Below are 19907 nucleotides of genomic sequence, written 5' to 3' on the forward strand. Positions count from 1 at the left end.
TAAAAATGAGTATACTTAATAAACATTAGTAAAAATGTTTATCAGTAAATAATTGGTGTGCCTATCATAATTTGGAAAATTATGCTAGTTAGTTTTCATTTTTTACCCTATTTGATTTCTTTCTTTCATTCATAAATTTTAATAGGTGCTATCGAACTATTGATAGCAACTTTTAATTCGATTTTTCAGAGCCATATCAAGTGACAAATCAAAAGAATATATCGGGCTCACAATATTTAGCGAGAAAGAGGACTACACCGCCTGTAAGTTAAAAAAATTACCACAATTTTGTTTCCTCAGAAAAAGGATAAATTTTTTCCAATTAAGTATTTATTTGAAAAAAAGAGATAACTCATATAACTTTAGGTTGTGTATGTGTTCCTTGTTCACTGGGAAAGAAGCGCTTTGTTTTGTCAATACGTATATTATATGACATAACTCGTAAAAGAGTGCATGACTCTGAAAACGCCCAAGGACCTTAAGATATTTTATTTACAGTCTTCAAGCGGTCGTGGCGGCAGTCGGCCGGGCTCAGGCGCGGAATTCATACACAGAGCTCGTAGCGTTGAATCTGGTAGTGAACCAAGCGAGAAAAAAGAGACTAAAACACAGCAGACAACTGTACGTATCTTGTATGATATATAAAGACATGAGCGAATGAAACCGGTTACTAACATTTTACATCATAAAAACAATTATTCATTTTTCCCTTATAATTTGAACAAACTCATCGTCTAAGTAATATATCTAGCTGTACATAGAATCCACATTTTTTTATTCAAATATTTTCCCAGTCCTAATGCCTCCATTTATGCAAAAAAAAAACAACAGTTTTCAAATTGTTAGTTACGTGGTTCATCCACTCATGTCTTCATATACCTTAATATTCTTTCAAAACTCACAGGGCTTTTTAGGGTTCCGTACCCGGGTAAAAACGGGTATCTATTACTGAGACTTCGATGTCTGTCCGTATGTCTGTCTATCTTTCTCCAGGCTGTATCTCAATAACCTATAGCTAGACTTCTGAAATTTTCACAGATTGTGTATTTCTGTTGCCGTTATAACAACAAATACTAAAAACAAAATAAAATTAATATTTATGAGGTGCTCCCATACAAAAAACGTTATTTTTTGGGCTTTTTTGTTCGTAACCAATAATGGCAATCACAGCTAGGCATTTTTAATTGAGGGCTTTGTAAAAAAACCTTTTACAAAGTCCTTAATTGTATCTGTGATTTAATAATTAATAATAAAATAAAATATATATTTAAAGGGGGCTCCCATACAGAATACACATTTTTTTCCTTCTTTCGCTCTATAACGGTACGGAACCCTTCGTGGGCGAGTTTGACTCGCACTTGGCAGATTTTTTATAATTTGATCTCGCAGGGGAAAGGCTTTAATGTCCTTCCTAGGTTGATGATGTGCGCGTCATCTTGGCATATGTCACTCTAGCGGCTAGTCGAATAGAAGCGCCTAACTTCTTACGAAAACCACATGCATATTTCTATCAGTTGCTATGACCCTTTCATAGTGTTCCGGATTTGTATAACACTGGACACCTCCAAATACCGGTCTTTCGGGATCGGATTTCCACCAAAATTAGAGAACACCCTGACATATTTGCAAACCTATGAGATGTTGATCTTGCTTTGGCCAAAGATCTAAGGCTAATTAAGTTGAAACGCTAATAAAATTAGATATAATGCTAGATGAAATCAAATGTGTCTAAAATACTATCTCTTATCACTGATTTCTTTTCAGCAAAAGCAAACCGATTTTCTATGGAATGCGGACGATTTACTCAAACTTCATTCTCGTCTCAATCGCTTGCTGCTAGCAGTTGAGACTGGTCCCATATGGTTCTATATCTCTGATACACCCGCCTCAGCTGTCAATAGTGTGACAGTCAAGGACGCGATTGAACAACACGCTTTGGACAGTAATAAAGCGATAGTTTTCAAGTAAGTAGCTTATAGCTGGGGGAATGAGAGTTAAGCTAAATTGACATCGCTGAATAAGACGATAAAATTGGAAAATAAAAATGTTCGAGATTCGACTTCAGTGACATAGCGATTTTTTCAGAATACCCATACATTTTACTTTTCGAACCCAATGTCATAATCTTCGATTGCGACTTAAAGTCTAAGCTTTCTTTTGGTTTAGACCTTACAATATTTTATTATGAGGTTTGTATAAACGTAATTTGTTACTAAAATACATGTTTCTTTCAGCCTAAACAGTTTTAATCTACATTCGAATTATCAAAACAACTTTTTATGGCAATGTATAAAACACGATGGGCCAACCTATATAGCAAATGATCCAGAGCAGCCTAGTAAGAATGATTTATTCTTAAAATTATATTTTCATTGTGGTTAACGGTTTACGATGAAACTAGAACTATTTTTAAAACAGACGTGTTGTTATCTTAGTCTAACTTTTCAGTTGAAGATTCGTTTCCATGGAGGATAAGATTTGAAGAAATGACATGCTATACATACGAACTTCAAATTTGCGATGATATTTATGACAACAGTAGAAATATGCAAACTATGTCCAAATCTGTATCTATGGTCATACCAAAGATTGTGTTAGAACAAGTCACTACGACCGTAACATTGTCAGTTGTTACAAAATCGTTACCTACGAAACAAGAAAAGGATAATAAGAAAACAGACAAGGATGTGAGTGAACTAATACATAATATGATTTCAACATCGTCATTATTTATCGTCGTCATCGTAGTTGTTACAACTTCAAAATATATAAACGTAACGTGCGTATACATACGCTAAACATGCGTCCACGTCCGCAAAGGTGCGCGTGCATAATTTTAAAAGAAACTTAAAATTGTTGTTGCAGTCTGTATTAGCAGGAACTTAATGGTTTCAAAACTCTACATTACGCTTATTTTATTCATAAATCATAAATCTTCGATCACATAATCATATTAATTGGTATCTTTTCAAATACACCAATTAACTAAATTACCAAGCTTGTCACAACATTTCTCTAAATTTTTATATTTAATATGAAGTTTTATGACTTTCCTTAAGGTTAGAACCATGTAAATATAACTTCATTAATAATAATTATTATATCATTATGTAGAATATCCACTAATTGCTTATTAAAATATACTTACCTTGAAAAAACACATTCACATCACACAGTAATTAAAGTTACAATTAGTTTAATTATTATCGTTCATAAAATTTTATAATTAGAAAACCCTTCTTTCAGAACACAAAAATTTTAACAAGTGATCAAAGCGCCAAAACGTCATCCTTGAAAGAAATCATTCGTGAACCGACAAGGTATGCTATAGTATATAGGCGAATAACGATAATAATAATAATAAGTGTTTCCTCAAAGATCAAAATGCACTATGACATATTGTGTTAAATTTTGATTGTATGTGAAAGCCGAATATGCAATGTGACGACGACATTTCACTTCGAAAACGTGCAATAAGTAGCGTTTTAGTAAAATTTTAAATTTGAGCTACTTCCATAATATCTATTTAATTATGTTATAATCCTTAATAATATCATTGTCTTGTTACTTTCAGGCGAAAGAAATCAAGTTCTAAGGTATGTTTAACTTACATAATAATTTACTTTACCACTAATATGTGAATCGAATCGAAATATGTGATCGAAGATTTATATCATTACATAATTATATTAGTGTCATTGTGATAGATAAAATATTGTAGATATCTTAAGACTCCTGGCTGTTTCTAGATAGAGGATATAAGAATCATATGATTATAATTTTATCTAATGTTACATTTGATGACGTAAGTCGATGAAACAGATAACTAACATTAATTTTTAACATAGGATATATATATATATATATATATATATATATATATATATATATATATATATATATATATATATATATATATATATATATATATATATATATATATATATGAAAAAATGGCAAATTTTCAACTGTTACTTACCTGCTTTATCCATTTATGTCTTCATTTATCTGTACTTAGATAGATGAAGATCCAGCATCGGTGTCAACGGCTGCCGTTGTATCTCTAGGTGTCAACTTACACGCGGACACACCGCCTATCATAATTCGGCTTGATCAAGAACAGGTACTTTTAGTTCAAATGATCATCAATAACAGAGAAGTTGACTCATAGACAGATTGGGGACCTATGTAGTTTTTGTCAAACCCAGCCGTTAGATCACGATAATTAACAGTGAATTGACATGATCCGACGGTGTGGGGCTGTCGCCTATGAATCAATTTCCTCGTATATGTCCGTTTCATGGCAATGGGGATTGTAGGGAGGAAAAAGAGATATGTCTAGGTATTATCTCTTAAAAACCGTACATTATTTATGCTATTAACTGATGATTACTACATTACGAACAAGTAGGTTGACAAAATTGATATCGCGCTCTTTTCTTCCCCTCCGTTCCCTGCTCTGTAAAAACGAATAAGTAATGAATAATCTCTATATTTGATGACCTCTGTGGCTCAGTTGGTGGCGAGTTGGTAGCGCAAGCCGGGGGTTGCGGGTTGAAATCCCGCCGACGTTGTCTGGGACCTGTAACACAAGTCCTTCTGGTACTTAGCACGGGGCCAGACTGACGTGGTGTGAAGCGTCCATAGATATTATTATTATATTACGAAGCAAGCTAGAAAAGCCAAGTGACATATATTTTTCTTTTAACAGATACAAATCGTGGCGATAGCGTTACATTGTGCATCACACTTGATGAAAGTTTTGCAAAGAGATCCGTTCATGGTGCCTAAGCAAGTTCCAATTACTGCACCCAATACACAAACAAGGTAAAATACTTTATACAGTGCAGGGTGTAACAAAACTAAGTGATAATACTTTAGGGTGTGTACGTGTACCTTTTAGAGAGTTCACTGTGAAAGTAGCAGCGCTGAAAGACCAATTTTTTTCACTTTTGTACGGGAAAACTCGTGACGCTTAGGCGCTTGCCCATACAAAAGTGAAAAAAAAAATTTAGTCTTTCAGCCCTGCTACTTTCTCAGTGAACTCTATACAAGAGACACATACACACCCTAAAGTATTATCACTTAGTTTTGTTACACACTGTATAGAGTTCGCTGTGAAAGCAGCAGCGCTAAAAGAGTAACTTTTTTAACTTTTGTAAGTATGGGAAAATTCATGACGCTGAGGCTCTTGCCCTCATTTCAGTATAGTTCAAAGTTCAGTAGTTGGTTCATAGTTAAATTGTAATGTTATACCAATCTATGTAAGTAATTAAGTTATATATAGTAATATTATGTTTCCTATTTAAGGCCCACGTCGGAGTTAGAAAGGCGAAGTCAGTCAGAGGATACGATTAGTGAAAATCGTTCAGAACCAGTTGTGACTATATTCGAACCGCAAACAAGTAGTAAGTGAAGATTTTATAAAGTTAAGTTGAGGGCTAGTCAGTCGCTAAGCGATATTGTAATATCTTATATATAAAATTCTGGTGTCACAATGTTAGGCCGCGTACTTCTCCGAAACGGCTTTACTGATTTTAACCAAATTTTATATGCATATTCAGTGGGTCTGAGAATCGGCTACTGGGTACTTTTTATATTGATAAGTGCATTGGTTGAATAAATAATAGTAAATTATTACAACTCGAGACTGACGGCGACCATGATTGTTTGTGCGACGGGATAGCGATGGACGTTGCCATGCCATACTTATTTAGTTACTTCAATAAAATAATACGGGCGAAATACTTCATATGGCAAAGAAACGTTTGCCGGGACAGTTAGTAGCTGTTTAAAATTAAACTTGTGTCTACCCGAAACATAATTAGATTATAATGAAAGCAGTATACGTGGGAGAGCCATGCTTCGGCACGAATGGGCCGGCTCGACCGGATAAATACCACGTTCTCACAGAAAAGCGGCGTGAAACAGCGCTTGCGCTGTGTTTCGCCGAGTGAGTGAGTTTACCGGAGGCCCAATCCCCTAACCCCTACCCTATTCCCTTCCCTACCCTCAACTATTCCCTTCCCTACCCTCCCCTATTACCTCTTAAAAGGCCGGCAACGCACTTGCAGCTCTTCTGGTGCTGCGAGTGTCCATGGGCGACGGAAGTTGCTTTCCATCAGGTGACCCGTTTGCTCGTTTGCCCCCTTATTTCATAAAAAAAAGAAAAAAAAAGTAAAATATTCCTTGCTAAAACCTAATAAAAATAAGTCGTCTATATAATATATAAAAATAATTGGTTGTAAGCACCTTACATTATTTCAGGTTCAAAATTAAAGTCATTTTTGTGGTTCCAATGGGTGATGAGTCGAGCAACCCTAGTGGTATCATCGCCGAGAGTCAAACTGGCATTAGACATTGACGACATAATTTCATCACTCGACTTACAAGAGCATTACAATCAGTTCAAAACTAAAATATCTTCGGCATCCATTAGACAGTATGTGTGGTGAGTGTATTCTGCAACGATATACAGTAGTCATCGTTTGTATAATTTTCCAAATGTTAACAAAAATGTGGTGCATTTAATAAAAATATTTTTTGCGATATCACGAAAAGTCTTGGGAATGTTTATTTTTTATGACAACACATATTTTTATCAATGGCTGTTTTGAAACTACTGTTTACTATTGTATCAATGGCTGTTTTGAAACTACTGTTTACTAATGTTTCGCCTATTATTATTATTACTAATAACATAGGTGTATAAAGTGCGTGATTCTTTGTTTGTACTTACTCCACAGTATTTCCATATTTGCAAAATCTCCAACATTTTAAATTATTCGTCCTCTTATATTTCTGAATTTTTGGCTACTAAATTTAAAGAAAGTATTTCATGCAAACTTTAACATTATCCAACACTTTTGTTAGAAAAAAAAAAAACAGGAGTCTTAACCTAATCGCACATTTTTCTGCACTCTACACGTCGAACGCACCGCACGAAATGCAGCGCGTATGGTGCGGACGAATGTGCGAGGTTGCGCATCATTTCAAACAACGAATTCTAAAAATATGCGGTGCGTTCGGCGCGCGCGTGCTGATAAATGTGCGTTCACCTTTATGCTGATGAAAAGCGAAGCTAAGTTTTTTGTTTATTTCAGCAACGACAATGAAAATTGGATACCGGGTTTAATGGGTGGCAGGGTGCTAGAGATGCGGGAACCCACTGACGCCAAAGAAGAGAGTCACTTCCTAGGAGTTACTGTTACGCAGGCTCAGTATGTTATCTTGTAATATTTATAGTTTAGACATTTCAGTGGTGCCGGAGATTTAAGATCGCCGCCCTTTTTTATCGATTTGATTTCGATTCAACAGAGTCAATCTCTATTGACATAAGTTCCGTTTCATGCATATGACATTTTTCGTAATAATAGTTTTATACTCCTATTTCACAGTTAATATTTATAATTTTTATTAATAAGTTAGCATTTAGCATCTTTTCATTTTTATTCATTTACAAATACATTTGGATGTTTTTTGTTTTCTTGTAAAAAAACCCGTAGCAAGGAACATGAAAACTGTCACCCATATCATCTTAGAACGCACAAACTATAGTAATGTAATGATTAGTTACAAATCGTAGGTGTAGTCTGTCAAGAAAGTGAAGAAATTAAAAAGTGGCAACATCGTAGTGTCATCCCTTTTTTCTTAGAATGATTTGAAAGGCATGACACTACGATGTTGCCACTTTTTAATTTCTTTACTTTCTTGACAGACTATACCTACAATTTGTTACTAATCATTACATTACTAAATATCTTGACAGACTATAAATCACGACATTTGCTGGAGGTGATGATTGTAGCTAAGAAAACAATACTAATAATTATTATAATGATTAACATTTCATAATGTAGCTATGAGACAAGAAAATTGTATCAAAATTCATTATATTGCTTCTAGGTTAGTTAAAAGACGAAGACACGGACATTTATGTATAAAATACTTTAATAATGATTATGCTTTTAAATATTTTTAGGATATCAAACCTACCAGCCAGTTGGAAAGATGAACTTCAGCAGAAATCTGTGGACAAGAATTCAGTATGTATTCCTTTTTGCTGCATTAGCTTACATTACAATAGGCTAGATGACCATTTTTTTTCTTATTGGTAATTGAAAGACCCTTAAAAATAGAAACATCGCTGAAAGAATGACTCTGATAGCTTAAAAATTCACCAAGATATGACAATTCAAACATCTCATAAAATAGACCTGCCCGAAACGCTCCATACAAAGTGCTACGAAAGACTGACGTCACTCTTTCGTAGTTTGTACGCATCGGGAGACAACTTTGTTCGATAGGTATATCAAATATTGAGTTTATGAAAGTGGTTTCATAACAAATGTTGCTTTTAATTGCATAAATTATCGATTGGTATACAAATATTGAGAAATTTAATTGAAAAAAAATCAACTTGATTATCTAACTTTGAAGGCGCATAACAAAAAAAATAAAAATGCTATCGAGCTGTAATTTTGGGAACACTTATTTTTCACCGTGATTTCATTGTCATCATCCCTATTATTTTAAACAAATATATGTATGTATATTTTAAAGTAGTTTTATACTGCTTAATATTAACCCACTTCTCAAGATAGCTATCTTTCGTTGCCGTAATAATATTTGTTTTTCCAGCCAACAACAATGTGGGAAGTGTACGCTACGTTGGCGCCACTAGAAGCGGTGTTGCAGCCGGCCACTATGAAACATATTACTATGTGCTTACAAAACTTGGCGCCCAATTCGGAGTGCATATTGCATGAGGAAGTTAAAAGGTATTTGATTGATTGATTGTTTTAATTTTTAAGCTTTTTTTGCGGACTTTCAGCCCGGCGACCGAATCAAGCAATTCCGTGAGGAAAATAACCTAACACTAAACCCCGTTTTAGTTCGTCAGACTACGGCACGGTGTTTTTGTGTACGTGCGACTAGACGTATGCGTTATAGCTATTGCTATCTAATAGCTTTACCGCAGCAGTCCCCGAGTGCCACACGTATGTTTTTTTTTGTGTTAAATGATCTATGAGCTCTCATGGTAGGTACACCGTATGAAGTAGGCTTATGGATCACGAAGAAATTAAAACTATTGGTCTATTGCAAATATAATCTCTTTAGCACGGCCACGAAGTTTAGCACATTGCTTGGGCGCTTTTACAAGAACGCAATTCAAAAAAGTCAAAGCAAAAATGTCTGCAAGCTAAGCGACCTACATGATTATGTATTCTAAATGAAAAATTATTACGCACTATTTTATGATTACAAATTGTTATGTTTTGTTTTTACACGATTTAGCTCGCATTAGTGGACCTATCATACAGAGAGCTGTCAAGCGTTCAAGCGGTCAATTTTACGTGTTGGTGTATTTCGTTAAATAGAGATATATAGTGGGCGTTCTGACTGCTTCAGAATTCCTCCTGTGCCATCGCTCAAACACATCATGCGAACGTAGAACGCTTGAACGCGTGACCGCTATCTATCTAATAGCTCCCTAACATAGCTTGTTTTGTTTGCTACAGGCTCGGTCATGTTTTCAGTTTACTGCAAGGCCATGTTATCATTTAGATTTATGATACATTTACAGGGCGCCGATTCGTGACTGGCCGTTCTGTTACATCACTGCTGGCGGACTAAGGCTACTTGTGACGGGAGATGACAAGAAAACCTCTAGCGATGACACTTTTATGTTCATGGTTATATTTTATATAAATTATAAGATGATATAATATGGAAACTAACTTGTAAACACTTACAGAATCCATAACTTTTCAAAATAAATAATAATTAAAAAGTATTATTGAAGAAGTGTTGTTTTACATTGATTATATTAATATTATATATCAAGAGCCATTATCACTTTATTGATATCAATAAGAGTAAATCTAAAGCTTCGGCCAATACTGCGCGTCAGTAACGCGGGACGTGATGCGGGAGCGTCTGCAACGCGAAACTGGCGTGCACACCTGCGCGATCACGGTGCGGCACCTTAGATTCATTCCCGCTCTGCCGACACGAAGGTCCCGCATTGCGGTCGCGAAGGTGTGCACAGCGCCATAAGATTATATCGTCCGCCGCGCGGTAGACGCTCCCGCTTCGCAATCCGTTTGGTCGCGCAGGTTAAGTCTTATGGGTATGTAATCAACATTTTTATTTCAGGTTGGAAAAGTGAGCGTGAACCCACATCCAGAGAATCCGATTTGCAGGTACTTTTAAAATATTAGACTTGATTCACACGGCACGATCCTGCACGTTTTTTGCACATTTTTTGCAGCAGTGGTTCTATATCCATTGTATGCTCCACTATTTACGACGTATACTGCAAAAAAACGTGCAGAAAACGTGCAGGATTATGCCGTGTGAACCTGGCCTAACTTTTACAAAAGATCTAAAAATACAGTTTTACGTTAAAAAAATACTTGATGAAAATGACGCCGCTGAAAGGAAGAGGTAAAATTTTACACAGATAGCGCTTTAAAAAGCGACGTCAAACCCAGCTGACATCCCAAACACTATTAATATTGAATTGACATAACGCGCCCAAATGACTCCGCCAACTGCCTATGAATCTATTTCTTCGGTGGTACTGTACTAATGTTTATACAGGCGTAACGTGTCACCGGGCGCAGACAATACGTGGTCGTCAGCCATCGCTCCGTCTGACGGCCGGCAGTACGAGATTTTGATCAAGAACCTCGCAGTTCGGACAGCCAGGTTCAGCCAGCTTGCCGATTATGAGGTGAGAAAATATGATTATAATCTGGTTAGGGAATTACGCTTACGCCTCTAGTCCACCGACGATGCGAACTGCGAAATATCTGCGAAAACAATGTGAAACAGGAATCGAGCGAGATGCAAATTAACGTATTGTCGTGTGGCGGATGACACTGTATATCAGCTCACCGCCGCTTCGCAGTTAGCAGCGTCGCGCGTCGGTGGACTAAGGAGGCGTTATTGCGTAAAACCGCTTAGGTTGCGTTCGTATTTACCAAATAGCCAAGTGGCCAAATATTATAGACTAGCGACCCGCCCCGGCTTCGCACGGGTATAAAATAAATTATGGCCTAAGTCACTGAAAAAATGATTAAAATCGATTCAGTAGTTTGATTTTAAATAATTTATATTCATTGCTACCCGTGGCCCGCATTGGTCGGTACTGCCGCAAAAGCTACTTACGTCCCGCAATTTTAAATTTGTAATGTCTTCGAAAATATTCATTTATAATTAAAATCGTAATAATTATGCTGTAAAGAGCCAAAATCAATAATGTATTTGAAGTATTTAAGACGCTGACAACTGCCAATGACCTTGAGGATTCGCATTTCTAAGCCACGCCCCCTAATTGTCCGATAAGACAGCGCCAGCTTTGCTAGCGGCTAAACCGGGAACTTCTAAAAGATAGGTTTGATTAATATTGAGCTGTCGCATAGAGATTTCAATAGATGGCGCGTAATAAATAAATACTATGTACTATACTCGTACTTCCGTGAGCAAACTATAAGAGTGCGGAAGATTAGTGCATAATGCAGATAGAACGGAGCACAGCGGAGAGGTAATATTAACGCACTTGAAAATAAACTTTATAATCATTAAACTAAAGTGCATAAATGCTTGAACCTTACAAAAATGCACGTTTGTCCTCGAGGATACGCGGGAATCTTTAAAAGTTTGAAGTCGATATTATACTGATTCGTTATGTCTATTGTGGTAGTAATGTAAGCCATACACGTTACGCAGGTAGACCGGAATGTGTGAGGGAATATACCTTTGCAGTTTTTTGGACCTGCGCAGGCGACCAGGTCCCACACACATACCGGTATACATGTGCAGGCATACCTGCGTGCTGTACAGGTGGATCTCTCCCGTCCCCGGTAGACGTGTAAGGCTTACTTATGGTAAATAAAACACAGTTATTCTTTTATAATATACCTATTATATTATAAAATAATGACAAAACCCAACTGCGTAAAAACATTCAATTTTTTTCATAAACATTTTTTCTGTTACATTACAATTTACATTAAAATTACAATTACATAAGTACAGCAATAAATAAAACAAAATTCAGGAATCGTTTTTTACTGTCCCGGCAAACGTTGCTTTGCCATAATATTATATTTACGATAATATTATTATTTTAATTAAGTGACTAACGGCCGTTCCCAATATATGATCTATCTCTGGTTTTACCCTACTAGAGATATGAATAGCTCACATTAGACATTAGAGACATATATTTTGTCAATTGTGAGCTATTCCTATCTCTAGTAGGGCAAAACCAGAGATAGATCAAATATTGGGAACGGCCGTAAATAGGTAAGTATGTCACCATGGCAACGTTGATCGCTATCCCGTCGCACAAACTTAATGGTCGCCGTCAGTCTCAGGTTATAATAATTTACTATTATTTATTCAACAAATGCACTTATCAATATTTAAAGTACCCAGTAGCCGATTCTCAAACCTACTGAATATGCATAATATAATTGATTGCCCAGCTATGTATATATATATATATATATATATATATATATATATATATATATATATATATATATATATATATATATATATATACATAGCTGGGCACCGTTAATCAAATAGTTAACTTCGTTAATCCGTTAAAAAAATGTTAGCTTCGTTAAACGTTAAAGCGTTACACTGCGGACGAATTAGCGCAAGTTAACGTTAATCGTTAATCCGTTAATATGTGTAATATGGCCTTGTTGTAACTTATATCATTGCGTTAGTGTACATACAAAACCTGTTGGTTTAAGGTTTTGGAAGTTAACAGGTTAGGAATAAACAAAATACTTCTATAATTATTGTATTCTAGGTAGAAATTACAATACAATAATTATTATAGATATAGTTTATTGTTATTATAAATAATTTGCATGTTGATAAAGAAGAGTGCAGTATAATTTAGTTAGGTAACTAAATTATACTGCACTCTTCTTTATCAACATAATGAAATGATAAAACGAAACAAATATATTCTCACTCGCATGCGCCTGAAAATGTATATCTAGTATTATTTTTGTTTCGTCTGAACCTGTTTTCGCGCGACGCCGCGGTGCCGTGCGGTAAATAGTAGGCATTGGATTAACGAATAACGGACTTCTGCATATTAACGGAAGTTAACCAGTCCGTTAATATTTTTAAAAGTTAACTTAAAAGTTAATCCGTTAATCAAAATGTTAACTTCGTTAATTAACGATTAACGGATTAACGAGTTAATGCCCAGCTATGTATATGTATATATATATATATATATATATATATATATATATATATATATATATATATATATATATATATATATATATATATATATATATATATATATTGAATGCCGAAATCACCTACTTCGGAACTTCTGTAATAGGCTAAAAATTTACAAACTGATACGAAATATCCCATCAAAGACACAAATTTGACCCAAAGCGTGATCATGATGAAGTTATTAGAAAATTATTAGAAAACTTTGGCCGGGTGATAAAAAGAAGGCCCAACACTGCAAGTGCTAACCTAGTAAAAGACATTTTATATTAAAAAAAAATAAGCTTCGTTTCTTCTATCAAACATGGCCAAGAAAATTAAAAACAAGCAATAAGAGATTTAGAATTACAAGAAGGAATTAAAGTAAAGCCTTGCGGGCTATTTATAGATACAGACTTGCCATTTTTAGGAGCAACGCCCGATGGAATTTGCGATGAAAAAACTATTTTAGAAATTAAATGTCCCATCACAGCATATAACATTGGAGTAGACGCTGCTATAACACAACAAAAAGTTACATTTTGGAAAATAGATAAACAGGGCAAATTAAATATAGACAAAAATCACTCCTGGTTTTATAAGGTGCAAGGGCAACTCCATATTTCAGGTTACGAATATTGCCTTATTATTATTGATAGGCATGTAATGGTCTTCATTTGAGTCACTATCAATTATCAATATTAGATTGCAAAGTATGCATAGAAATGTGAATTTTGAATTGAGGCCATCTTGCTTTTCACCTACTAGTTCTATGTCAGTTAAAGCACATCCAAGAGGGCCATGATGAGAAATTTCTTGCAACCTCTTATAAAAATATGAAACACTTATAATTCTTCTTCCGACATCAGGTTTCTTCTGAGGAAGTGCAGTTTCAACAATAAGCTTTTCAGCATCACATTCAGCCTCCAAACTACATAGTCCAGTGTCATGGGTACTTTTTTCTTCCAGCCTGTAAGTAAGTTTATACTTTGAGACATCGACATTTAACAACAGTTTAAAAACTGGATCACCACAAAATTTCATAAATTAAAATGATTAACTTTTCGATTATTGGGAAATAGGAATTAGGATAAAATTATACAGAACTCAATATTTAAAAAAGCCTTTTGCTCGTTTGCCTTCTAATTATTAGGCTAATACGCTGCACTCCGCAGTAGGGGTGGGTCGTTATGTGATTTTTAACCGACGAAACAAGTTGTAACTGTACGACGCGGGCGCCCGGTAACGGTGTGACGTCATATCACAATTTCGCTGCGCGGGCCCCATACAATAAACGTGATTTTTTGCTCTATCTCAATAACTGCAACAAATAGGCACTTGAAATTTTCATCAAGGCCTTAATTATATATGTACTTTAATAATTAATAATAATATTATATTATGTTACTAAACTTTTCGATTATTGGGAAATGGGAATTAGGATAAAATTATACAGAACTCAATATTTAAAAAAGCCTTTTGCTCGTTTGCCTTCTAATTTCATTAAAAAGGTATACTAAAAAATTTATTAGGTTAATACGCTGCACTCCGCAGTAGGGGTGGGTCGTTATGTGATTTTTAACCGACGAAACAAGTTGTAACTGTACGACGCGGGCGCCCGGTAACGGTGTGACGTCATATCACAATTTCGCCGTGCGGGCCCCATACAATAAACGTGATTTTTTTCTCTATCTCAATAACTGCAACAGGTAGGCACTTGAAATTTTCATCAAGGCCTTAATTATATATGTACTTTAATAATCAATAATAATATTATAATAAAATAAAAAATTAAGGGGGGCTCCTATACAAAAATCACAAATTTTGGCCTATTTTGCACTATAACGGTATGTGTGTCCGATTAGTAACATAATATAATATTATTATTAATTATTAAAGTACACATATATTTAAGGCCTCGGTGAAAATTTCAAGTGCCTACCTGTTGCCGTTATTGAGATAGAGCAAAAAATCACGTTTATTGTATAGGACCCGCGCGGAAAAATTGTGATATGACGTCACAAGCGGTCGCGGGACTGTTAGCGGGAATCGATATTTTTCGAAACTTTGAATGCCTATAAAATCAAAACTACAAGGTATTTTTGACTGCAACAAAAACTAGTGTATTTGTTTACATACAGGCTTTACTGTGACAAAATTTCAAGCAATTTGGCATACCTAGTAACATTCTCAATTAAACCTTCCTGCCCAATTATTCCAGCGGGGCTAAAATGGTCGCTTTGTTGAATCATGAGACGAATCATAATATGATTCATTTCTCTAATATCGCAAAATGCAACTCTACTTGCAATTCATTTTTGTATTTTTGCACTGATTTGACATTTGTCAGTTTGGTTACAACTTATAATAAGTAGATAAATAAACTTATATTACCTTTCCAACATACTACCTGCCGCTGGATCTGAATTGGAATTTGGTGATTCGTTTGGGTTATCAATAATTGCACTATCCATGGTTTTCCGCCGCCTGAAATAAAAATTTAAATAATAAAGGCCTAAATAAAACTTCAGATTCAAAGCAAAATGAACTTATAGTACCTAATTATAATACTTGTACTATTATTTATTCTGTGCTAATAGTGATAAAAAAAACCATAAAAAGTATTACGAAAATTCTCTGAAACTCGATCCATAGACCGATTGAATATTGATTTATCAGAACGATCCCCGACGCGCGACGCTAAAACTTATTTAGGCTAACGAAATAATCAACTTTATGAGTGGTGATTTTGATTTTAACTTTTTGAACATTTATTTTGGAGTGCAAAACTCCAACATAAATGTTCAGATACAAAGCAAAATTATTATCAGTGATAAAATAAAACATAAAAAACTGTATTACGATTTACGAAAATCCTCTAAGATTCGAACCATAGGCCGATTGGAAATTGATATAATGTTATCACAACGATTGTGATAACATTATTATGTCAATTTCCAAGGTCTATGGTTCGAATCTTAGAGGATTTTCGTAAATCGTAATCAATCGTAATACAGTTTTTTTATGTTTTATTTGACACAACGATCCTGGCTATCCTAAAACACATTGAGAGTGACGAAATATTTTGATTCGGGGTCGTAATTGTTCGTTTTTTTTTTTTTAATAAAGACGTACGCAACTAGAAAGTAGATAAAATTGAACTTACTTTTACTTCCATCATGTATTTGTGGCTTTCACGAAGCTGTCGCTTTTTTGCTGGACGTCTTTTCTTTTTCTTGTCACCCATTTTTACAGACGCGCAATATAATTTCAAATATTTACAGAAAAATATTTACAGAATAAACTTAATATACTATAAAACAATGAGAAATACCTATATACAAATTTTAAGAACTAAACGCTTCAATTACACTAAAATCACAATATCGGCAGAGCGAAATCCGTCACACGTCCACATAGCACCGCGCCTCAGCGAACACTGTCGGTTTTCATGCGAGAGAGAGAGATGTGAAATGTTCACTCAGAAGCGTGGATATATTTTTCGTTTGTTAGAGGAAAAATAAATATTGTGGGAAATCTAGATGTCAGAGCCGAAAATTAAATCGGGCAATCTTTGGATTTTTGTAAAAGGTATCAAATAAACAAATTTTTAAAGCATAGATTGTATTATTACTTTAGTTAGAACTGTTTAAAGTTCCCGAAAGATGTGACTTTGGTATTTTTTTTCATCCAGTAGGAGTACATTATTTTATTATTTAAATCGGACAAGCTTTTCCAAATATAATCAAAAATCACATATATTTTTTTTGTGCCAATCAATGAAATACATACGTCTAGAAAACTGCACAAAGATGTCAAATTGGCAGCTGTCTGCGCCTTAATTGAATAAGGATTATTGCCGTATTGGTTAAAATCTCTTCGAAAATTAGCCATTATTTGAAGTTAAAAGTAAATGACAAAAAAATATGTTATTGTGAGATATATCCAAGAGATATACTTATACGTGGGAGAGCCATGCTTCGGCACGAATGGGCCGGCTCGACCGGAGAAATACCACGTTCTCACATAAAACCGGCGTGAAACAGCGCTTACGCTGTGTTTCGCCGAGTTAGTTTACAGTTAATCCACTACCCTATTCCCTTCCCTACCCTCCCCTATTCCCTCCCCTTCCCTTCCCATCTCTACCCTCCCCTATTACCCTATTCCCTCTTAAAAGGCCGGCAACTCACCTGCAGCTCTTCTGATGCTGCGGGTGTCCATGGGCGACGGAAGTTGCTTTCCATCAGGTGACCCGTCCGCTCGCTTGCCCCCTTATTTCATAAAAAAAATTAAAAAATATACCATCGCGGAGTTTTCTGTAGACCTTTTCAATGTGTACAATGCGCACCCCTGCATTGGTACTCGTACTATTATCTATTCTGTGGCCTTTACGCCCGTTTCGAAGTGGGCGCTACCTATGTAGCGCCCACTTCGAAACGGGCGTAAATCGCAATATTTTAATTTCGCCATAACTTCTAAACCAAACGTCCAAAAAAAATCTACACTTTTAAATAAAAAAATGGTTGTTGTGCCTCACTTGACATAGATAGGTATAGTGTGTCGCGGACATTTTTGTAGATATTTATAAGATCTACATTTACTTAGAACATTGTATAGTTCTATCTTTTATAGTTTAGGCAGCGTACGCAAAATAAGTAAATTTTCTGGTTGTTTCCGAAAAACTGAAATATCTTACGGAACCCTATATTCTCCAAAATAAAAAGTGGCCTATGTTACTCGTAAATAATGTAGCTTTCGAATGGTGAAAGAATTTTTAAAATCGGTCCAGTAGTTTTTGAGCCTATCCATTACAATTAAACAAACAAACAAACAAAGTTTACCTCTTTATAATATTAGTATAGATTAATACGGGCGGGTCCTAGTTAATTTTAACTTTGAGCTTTGAAACTTTCGAGACCGAAAAGTATGTCAATACTTTTCGGTCACTACAAGACTACTGGGCAGTACTGGGAGAGCTTTTTAGTCCCATCATAGTTTCTTGGGGTGGTAATTTCATATCTCATTCTCAGTTGACCATTAAACATGCCGCAGTGTATCACTAACAATTAGACATATCAGAAGGTCTAAAACCTGCAGACTTAAACCTTATGTCAAACTAGATGACGCCCGTAACCCCGTTGTGCCAAGTCGTTTATCGCGCGGGAACCGTACATTTAGGATAAAAGTATCCTATGTCTTTTCTCGGAACTCAAAGTATCCCCATACCAAGTTTCAGCAAAATCGGTTCATCGGTTCTGGCATGAAGAGGTAACAGACAGACAGACACGCACTTATAAAATTAGTATGGTCGATAATCTCGATATATATTTACTTGTTGTTTACAGGCCTTCGAAGCTGAAATATCAAAAAGTACTAGCGGTGAAAACCCAGCACTGAAATGGAGCCAAAGTGTGGCTCAACCAGTCATAACACCAGTGCTTCATTCGTAAGTTTCTGAGAATCAATCTTAAGCTGTTTGTAGCTAAATTGTTGTATATTGTTACGACGACAAAGTTCGACCAATTAGGATATTATATAATTGGACATTGGCTGTATTCTCTCTATTCGGCGCTCCGACTTTAGTATCTTCTACATTATCAACGTAAATTTTATCGCGGGCTTTGAGCGCGGCGACCGAATCAAGAAATTACAAATTAGTTTTCAGCAAGGTGTTTGTGTGTGTGCAACTAGACGAATTATAATTGCATAAGTTGATAAAAATACTATGCAATAGATTTACAGCGGCAGTTCCCGATTGCCACACGTATTTTTTTTTCAGCCTGGACGTTAGTTGCGTGATAGCCCCGGCGGTGTACGCCAATGACGTCATACAGTTCGGCCCCGCCTTCGAGCTGAATCTCATATCTGACTGCGCGATAGAATTGAGCATAGACAGGCTGGAACTAGCCAGATATGTTGCAGCTTGTTTCCAGAAGGCGAACAGACGGTGAGTCATAAAGTTAAAGAAACACGTTAAAACAAAATAGCAACCGTAAATTTTGATGTAAGTACAGACACCAAATAGATGGGTGAGTATAATATAGTTTAGTCGCATTAAACAGGCCATGAATAATGCGACTGTCGATTTTTGTTTTTGACAGGTTTCTGTCGCGCAAAGAGTAAAATGTATAAATAGTATAACATAGTGTGGTGGTACTATATTACGAGTCATGAATAGTGAATGTATTTATTGTAATAATAACCAGCGGCAGCCTCACCCATTGAGAGGCCCTTGCGAGGGTGGCAGGTCTTTGCGAAGCCCTTTGTTCTTCGGAAAAATACCTGTATTTTTTAATTTGTTTGACGCGAGGCCCCTGCAAGAGCGAGGCCCCGGGCGATTGCCCTATTCGCAAGCCCCTAAGGCCGCCGCTGATAATAACGAAAACACATTTTGTTGTAGGAGTTCTTGGGTTGGGCATGGTGATGAAGATAAATGTGGTTACGCTTCACTCCTGCAGTGCTATGAAACATCGGAGGAGCACGCCGAAAATGATGAAACTTTTACTGAAGGTATTATTTTATTTAATAATATCTGATCTAATAAGTTCTGATGAGAACTTGAAGTAAACTAGGTTGTTGTCATGCTCAGAAATAATACTCAGTTTTATCTAAGCATAATAATATATCATATGAAATATTTCTTATCC

At 35.6% G+C, this 19907-nt stretch overlaps 1 protein-coding gene across 2 annotated transcripts in view; it reads left to right on the forward strand.

The window, feature by feature from the left end:
• The window catches only part of LOC121739430 (vacuolar protein sorting-associated protein 13B), a 65299-nt gene that overhangs the window by 16215 nt on the left and 29177 nt on the right, over positions 1-19907 (forward strand). Inside the window, exons 19-38 of one of the 2 annotated variants that reach the window (XM_042131910.1) lie at positions 190-263; positions 499-621; positions 1765-1964; positions 2235-2338; positions 2449-2687; positions 3247-3320; positions 3575-3596; positions 4019-4123; positions 4712-4827; positions 5311-5408; positions 6268-6451; positions 7104-7220; positions 7982-8045; positions 8641-8780; positions 9587-9695; positions 10159-10205; positions 10606-10738; positions 18606-18706; positions 19040-19207; positions 19661-19770. In XM_042131910.1, the coding sequence (XP_041987844.1) occupies positions 190-263; positions 499-621; positions 1765-1964; positions 2235-2338; positions 2449-2687; positions 3247-3320; positions 3575-3596; positions 4019-4123; positions 4712-4827; positions 5311-5408; positions 6268-6451; positions 7104-7220; positions 7982-8045; positions 8641-8780; positions 9587-9695; positions 10159-10205; positions 10606-10738; positions 18606-18706; positions 19040-19207; positions 19661-19770 (2328 nt within the window). The remainder of the gene's footprint in view (positions 1-189; positions 264-498; positions 622-1764; positions 1965-2234; positions 2339-2448; positions 2688-3246; positions 3321-3574; positions 3597-4018; positions 4124-4711; positions 4828-5310; positions 5409-6267; positions 6452-7103; positions 7221-7981; positions 8046-8640; positions 8781-9586; positions 9696-10158; positions 10206-10605; positions 10739-18605; positions 18707-19039; positions 19208-19660; positions 19771-19907) is intronic. The other variant, XM_042131911.1, reaches the window with a different exon arrangement.

Source organism: Aricia agestis, chromosome Z, assembly GCF_905147365.1.
Source record: "Aricia agestis chromosome Z, ilAriAges1.1, whole genome shotgun sequence".
NCBI lineage: Eukaryota > Metazoa > Arthropoda > Insecta > Lepidoptera > Lycaenidae > Aricia > Aricia agestis.